A 7,565-nucleotide genomic window follows, 5' to 3' on the forward strand; every position below is an offset into this window, starting at 1 on the left:
AACTAGCTGACCTGAGCGTGTTATTTGGGCAAATGCAAAATGGATTTTAAATAGGTACCTAATGTTCTAGCTCAAATCTTTAACAACCTCTGTGCTATAATTTTCATGAGTTCTATTTATTTTCTTAGCCATAAAAGAATAATAGTCATGACGTCAAATGTTTCATTTTTTAGGCGTTAACCTTGGGTATTTCAGAGAAAGCAATTTGAGTTTCTAACTTGCAGTGGAGGTGGGTTGTGTCCTCCGAAAAAATGCAACCCTAAATATATTTTTATTAAACCAATATCACATTATATGTATGTATCCATATTTCATACGTAAGTGACACGCGGTAATTACTACAATTATTGTGAACAAACCTGTTTAACGCATCTTCATCATACAAAGTCCAACATACCGTTTATTCGATGACTATCTAATACCGATATGTTATCGACAAATTGTATGGATGATTAAATCCGTTGTCTTATTTAACCTCAATTAGTGAACGTTAATGACATAATTGTATTTTAGACAAATGCTCTAGAAAATTCCTTTTACTGGCGTATCTCCAAACTTAAGGAGTATACGACTATGAAATGTTGTTTATGATCATTTCGGGACCAAACATTTTGAGATGCGTCTACGGGTAGTAGAGTATTCGATAAATATAATATAACTACATAAGTGGAACTATAATTACTTTCTGCATTTAAAGTCGGTTGAAACTGAGTTCTGCCTCTAGCGTGTTCAGCAAGAACTTCTCTTATGGCCATCTACCAATTTTTCATTCGCTTGTCCGCCACAATAGACTACTGATAACCGGCTTCTATCTAATCTAACGGCGCCCCCTGTAACTTGACATGACTAGATAGGCGCCTTTATACCTGTAGGTGTAATTTAATGTAATATAATCTGTATACCTAACTATCTCATTTTGATTTGTTAGTGACGTCACACGTCATCGCACTGCAAGTTTCCATTACAATGTGTGGGTTCGTTGAGGCAATGCAGCAATGAGGCTTCAGTAGCATAATTTTCCACATTCGGTACTACCGAGAATTAAAATTTGACATTTAAATTGAACATTTAAATAGTTCTTACGACACCTAGGGGCGCTTCTGAGCTCACTAATGGACATTAGCAGCGCGATTTTCTACTTTCGGTATACAAATGTACCTAAAAGTAGTACCTACGGCACGCGCTAAGTGCTCTGATGTAGGCTCATGTAGCTAGCTAGTGGTCTATTGTTATAAAAAAGTATGGCTTCCGCGTACATAGCATTTGCATCTTGTCGTGTGAGAAAACTCTGCTTTCTGCGTATAATTAATCGCTAAATCGCTCGCACTACGACAAAAACCTGAACACACATCTTGTGTTTATCGAATATAAGTAAGTGGTTGTATTCAAACTACTTGAATAACAGTTATAAACACGTGTTCTAAACGTGAATGGATTCAAAACTTGTACTGTCATCTCTGTGGATTACTTCTTGCATGCTTTACTTGCGTGATAAATGCGACTGCTTGTTTATTTGTTTTGCTTTGTGTGTATTTACTTGTTTAGTCAATTGGGATTAGGAACAGTATGTAGCTGACATTTGGTATAAATTTTATGCTTTAATTTTATTAAAGCAAGTATAGTTTTATTAATAATTTCATTATTTGTTAAACGCGTAGATGTTGATGATAATGGTGTCCACAACAAAATTATTACAGCATAATCTGTTTTTATTCGAAAAATCTTATCTTTGGAGTGATGCAAAGAAGACTTTTATATCTGATATGAAGCGAATTTTAATCTTGGTATAAATGTACGCTTAGCACCAGATTATTTTAATTTGACGGTCAGTAAGCACAGCGGCAAAATGCCGCTACTACCGTATTTCGTTTTTTGTTACCTTTTAGTAGTGAGTCCAATTGAATCAGCAAGGATATTGGCATATTTTCAATATCCGTCAATCAGTCACCAAGTAGTGTTTCGTCCGATAACTCAAGAACTTGCAAGACGTGGACATGAAGTCGTTGTTATTACAGCAGATCCTGCGTTCCCAAAAGGTGAAGCTCCCGCAAATTTGACAGAAATAGATGTCCATGATATTTCATACGAAATATGGAGAGATACATTTATGAAACAATCAAGAGACCAAAAAGATGATGTGGTGGCACAAACAACGACTATTTTGGAATCAAGTGTGATTATATTTGAAGCCCAGCTGCGAAGCAAACAAGTACAAGAACTTGTTCAAGACAAAACACAAAAGTTTGATTTGATATTGATCGAAGCATGTGTGAGAGGTCCATTGGTATTTTCTCATATTTACAATGCACCTGTTATTTTGATCAGTTCATTTGCTGCAACTCTGGACAATTATGAAGTTGTCGGAGCTCCAACGCATCCGTTTTTGTATCCAATGATTATTCGCCAAAAACTGAATGATGTTACTGTTTGGGATAAAGTCAAAGAAATGTATCGTCTCATAATGGTGTTACAAGCTTTTCTAAAACTGCTACCTGTGGAACGTGAAATGGTTGCAAGAAACTTTGGAAGTGGAATGCCATCGTTTGACGAATTGAATAACAATGTCCATATGTTGTTTTTAAACATAAATCCGATATTTGAAGGCATTCGCCCAGTGCCTCCGACAGTCGTTTTCATGGGAGGGCTACATCAAAAACCAGAAAAGGATTTGCCAGCTGTAAGTGAAACTCAAAGTTTAAGTCTATTCAGATTCAATATTTTGCTTAACAATTAAGAAACTTTAACATTTATTTTCTAGGATCTAAAGTCGTATTTGGATAGTTCTAAAAACGGAGTAATTTATGTCAGTTTTGGAACAAATGTAGACCCTACTAAGTTTTCACCAGACAGAATAGAAGTTCTTGTAAAAACATTGTCCAAATTACCGTACGATGTATTGTGGAAGTGGAATGATGATGAGTTGCCTGGACGTACTGAAAACATCAAAATATCCAAGTGGCTGCCACAGTCGGACTTACTCAGTAAGTTTTCAATAGTTTTATAGTCAGCAAAACTTTTGGTTAATGGTTAAGGTGCGGTAGACTCGTGTTTTCGTTACCGTTTGTTTATTGTATATTTGGTAAAAGTCTACGCAACATCCCATCGCTTAATAAGAGCATTGTCTTTTAACATTATTGTCTTTTAACATTAAGTTGAGACAACTACAAAAAATTGTAATCAGTCAATTTACAATTGTCTTTGTATTCCAATATACTGCAACGAGAATTTTCTTGCAGGACATCCTAAAATTAAGTTATTCGTGACTCAAGGAGGTTTACAATCTACTGATGAAGCTATAACTGCAGGAGTGCCTCTTATTGGAATGCCTATGATCGGAGATCAATGGTTCAACGTTGAGAGATACGTGTCTCATAAAATTGGAATCAGATTGGATTTGGAAACTGCAACTGTTGAATCGTTTACTAATGCTATCAACACTATCATCAACGATGAGAGGTAAGATTTAGTTTTTATTGTGTTTCCTCATAATATCTATTAAAAATATTTTTGAAAAGTTGAACTAACGATCTATATCTGTATAAATATTTGATATCACGCATAAAAACACCTTTCCATGGGACTACAACAATATATGTAGAGTGGAACAATAGGCGATTGCTACGGCCCCTTCAAATTTATTTTATTCAATTTTCATTAATACTTTTTACCTTACCTTACCACATTACAACGACGCATCCAAATTTTTTGAAAAAGGTTACCCTCATGATCTTGATAATTATTATTTTTAAATACTGAGTTCATTTTGGGAGAAGTCTCTCGTCCAATAGTGAGAAATGAACAGGTAAAACTATAAAAAACTTGATCAAGAATATATTTTCAGCTATCGCCGTAACATCATCAAACTTCGAGATATCATTCAAGATGAGCCAATGAAGCCATTAGACAAGAGTATTTGGTGGATAGAATACGTACTACGTCACGGTGGAGCCAAACATCTGAGATCACCTGCAGCCAACATCTCTTATTTCGAATATCTTGAACTTGAATTAGTTTTTACTGTATTAGCAATTCTATTTGCAATTTTAGCAGTAATTATTATAGTTCTTCGAGCTATATTTAAAATTGTTATAAGACAAATTTCTGGAGATAAATTAAAACGTGCTTGATGGTTGAATTTACTATAAGTGGAACTTTATGTAATCAAACTAGTCGTCTTGTAAATATTGAGTAAATGTTAACAGTAAGATCGTGTATATTATTATGAGATGGTTATTAAAAAGTATTATAAGATTTTTTTTTGTTATCTTAACCCAAACAAATGTTGATTTATGATCACGGGACATAGTAAAAATATTACCATGTATACAAATAACAAGCAAGCAAAATCGGCGTAAGTGGCTCTAGTTAGCTTAAAAATATGATGCAAAAAAAAACAATAACTGTAATAAAATAATTCATAATACTACATAAGATACATACTAATAAGATACTACTACATACATACATACATACTAAGATGTATACTAATTTTATAAAGCTGAGAAGTTTGTTTGTTTGTGTGAACGCGCTAATCTCAGGAACTACTGGTGCGAATAAAAAAATATTTTACTGTTGGATAGCCTATTTATTGAGAAAAGCTATAAGCTATATATCATCACGCTACGACCAATAGGAGCAGAGTACCAGTGAAAAATGTTACATAACCCGTTTATGTAACATTTTGACCTATTTCTCTTAAGTGACGCAAGCAAAGATGCGCGAGTCAGTTAGTATTCAATAATTTTTCAATTTTTATTTTTTTAATTCAATTGTTTTTAATTTATGCGTATGAATAATGCTCTTACTCTCGCACTCATAGGGAAAGTTTAATGGCGTCTAGGGGACGAAGGGCCCTGCGGAATGGTCTGTCCGCATACAGGGGTTCTTAAAATTGTACCTTTAATAACATATATAAAATTTAGGCTTGCTACTATGACGTAGTTGACCTCATTTTTTTATAACATTTAAGGCGTCTGGCAGAAGTAATGGCCCCGGGAAACGGTCTGGCAATAGTCAATTTTAATTCTACATAATATCATTAATAACATATCTGAAAACCAACTTTGCTACTATAACGTAGGTTGGGTCGTTTTTTACGCACCTTCACTCCGCGCTACCTCAGAAACGGCCCCGCTTTCAAGGTAGTGGATGTGCATACCTCTTAACAGACCCTTTATACTAACAATCCTCAAAGTTTCAGCTTTGCTAAAATGACGTAGGTCTGGCAGCTCTGGGATCTTACTCTATAAGAAGAATCTTATCCTTCGATAGTAATAGCAGACGTCCTTTAAGTTCAGTACAAGTCCTGAATTAACTTTAAAGCAGCAAAGAGCTATGTCTATTGCTAATATGATATTGCTGTATGACTATTGCTGAGTATATATATGTCGCAATTTTTTTGTATTTCGTTTCATAATCTCTTGGGTGCATTCGATGATTGCGTGTACTTTGCTTGAAAGACTGAAGCATATCTGCCTAGGCTAGTGCTTATGCTGCAGTCCTCCGAGTGGACGCCCACTCCTGTGCCGCTGTGCATTTTGGAGCCATCGATTGATTTTGATTCTGACTTTTTTTTACTATATTAGCAGTTTTATTTTTTAATAAATTTTAGCAGTAATTAGTTCTTCGAGCTATATTTAAGATTGTTTTAGGGCAATTTTTAAGAGAAAAATTTAAGCGGGCTTGAAAAGCTAATTTAGGTTTATAGTAGGTAGAAAATTAAATATTTATAGTTTCTTATATGAAAGCCAAAGTAGAATAATAGTTAAAACGAATACAAAATAAGCATTCGTTGACTTGTAAATAAAGAGTTTATACCTAAGGTTATTACACTTTTTTTGGTATGATTTTTTATTTTCTTGTTATCATAGTGGTCATACACCAAAATGTTCGATTCACGATGACGGGACACAGTGTTTATGTTATCATTATTACGGATTGGTCAAAAGACAGATAATTTTCAGTAATTTTATAAATCCGACTGCAGATCATGGGTTAATTTGGTCTTGATTTTCTAGTCGGGTAAAGTGCTATTGGTCTTTTCTAATTGAATTTAGATTTTTTTTTTATATTATTGCAGTTTGATAATGATCCCCTTAAAATGGTAATTGTCTCGCCCCCTATTACATGGCTCTTACAATGTCTCTGGTGACATGTGGGTGTATCTATACTAATAATATAAAGCTAAAGAGTTCGTTTGTATGTACGCGCTAATCTCAGGAACTACTGGTCCGATTAGAAATTTTATTTCGGTGTTAGATAGCCCATTTATCGAGGACGGCTATAGGCTATCATCACGCTACGACCAATAGGAGCAGGGTACCAGTAAAAAATGTTACAAAGGCGGGGAAAATTATGACTATGATTCTCTCTTATATGACGCAAGCGAAGTTGCGCGGGTCAGCTAGTTTCAGATATACAGTGTGATAACTATGTATGCATATTTATCATACAATTATTACTATCAACGAGCGACTACTACACGATGTTTACCATGACTGGTTGGTACCATGGACTTAAAGATCTTGTTTAAAACTACTTGAAAGAAAAGAGTTTTTGGGAAAACACTAGAGACTGTTTAGTTTATTATGAACAAAATATCGATAGCTACCTACTCTTCTTTTAGGTTATGTGTATGAAGTCAAAGCCTAACCCGTCCCTCGTTCATCCGTTTCTCGAGACTTTTGCCCAGCAGTGGGGCAGTACAGGGATTTATCTACATTACTTTCACCTTCCATTATTGTAATTTTACGGGAATTAATACGATCAATCACTTTATACTACTGATTTTCAGTCGCGACCACGGGTTGTGTAGCCTGCGTCGAAACGTCAAGCAATCCAAAAAAGTACATTTTCGTGTAAATTGCCGTATACTTTAAATAGGTACTTTTTTCTTTTCTAAAACATAAAAAGATAATTTTCTATGGTGCCCAATTTTAATTAATCAGCCAACTGTGCAAGATATATTTTTTTGTGTTTGAGTTGAAAATGACAGTATTCAGGTTTTAAGCCCGGCCCGGGATTAGAACCCAATACCTCTGTGCAACAGTCGCATACACTACCGACTGTGTAACAATTAATGTAGTTTTCTCTGAAGTAATTAGATAAGGAGTAAAAATATAATAGAATTTATACAATTTTACATTCGATACCTACCGTGGTTAAATACGTGCTTCAATATATTCCTCCTGTTGACAGCAAAACAAATTCTGCTTTAAAATTTACTTAGGTGGTATGACGTATCGCAGTACCGACTCTCGCTTTTTAGACACAGAACGTTTTCTCCGAAGTTTCGCTATCAACTTCCGTAGCAGATATCGCCTAGATCGGAATAAATCTTAATCAGATTATTACAACTTCTATGGTATAGAGTAATGCTAACTAAGCATTATTTTTCTTATAAAAAAGTAATGCTACGTATGCCTATTAATTGAACACCTTGCTAAGCTAGGAATCGAACTTGAGGCCAGATTATTAGAAATAAATATTCTGTACAATCCATTGTTACCCTCGCGAGATAATTGGTACCTGTAAAGATCATCCCGTTCATCTATACTAATCTATAC

The 7,565-nt window shown here is 34.7% G+C and overlaps 1 protein-coding gene across 1 annotated transcript; it reads left to right on the forward strand.

The window, feature by feature from the left end:
- The first annotated feature begins 1,813 nt into the window (after positions 1–1,813).
- Positions 1,814–4,251, forward strand: LOC142983222 (UDP-glycosyltransferase UGT5-like). The gene is made up of 4 exons (XM_076130124.1): positions 1,814–2,677; positions 2,759–2,981; positions 3,237–3,456; positions 3,842–4,251. Exons 1-4 carry the CDS (start codon positions 1,847–1,849, stop codon positions 4,125–4,127), a joined length of 1,560 nt encoding a protein of 519 aa, XP_075986239.1. The 5' UTR covers positions 1,814–1,846; the 3' UTR covers positions 4,128–4,251.
- The last annotated feature ends 3,314 nt before the right edge of the window (positions 4,252–7,565 follow it).

This window comes from Anticarsia gemmatalis, chromosome 23, assembly GCF_050436995.1.
Source record: "Anticarsia gemmatalis isolate Benzon Research Colony breed Stoneville strain chromosome 23, ilAntGemm2 primary, whole genome shotgun sequence".
In the NCBI taxonomy this organism is placed as follows: domain Eukaryota; kingdom Metazoa; phylum Arthropoda; class Insecta; order Lepidoptera; family Erebidae; genus Anticarsia; species Anticarsia gemmatalis.

Coding starts and splice junctions, on each gene's coding strand:
- LOC142983222 (XM_076130124.1), top strand. CDS start 1,847: ATGCCGCTACTACCGTATTTCGTTTTTTGTTACCTTTTAGTAGTGAGT. Junction 2,678..2,758: donor CAGAAAAGGATTTGCCAGCT/GTAAGTGAAACT, acceptor TTTATTTTCTAG/GATCTAAAGTCGTATTTGGA. Junction 3,457..3,841: donor ACTATCATCAACGATGAGAG/GTAAGATTTAGT, acceptor ATATATTTTCAG/CTATCGCCGTAACATCATCA.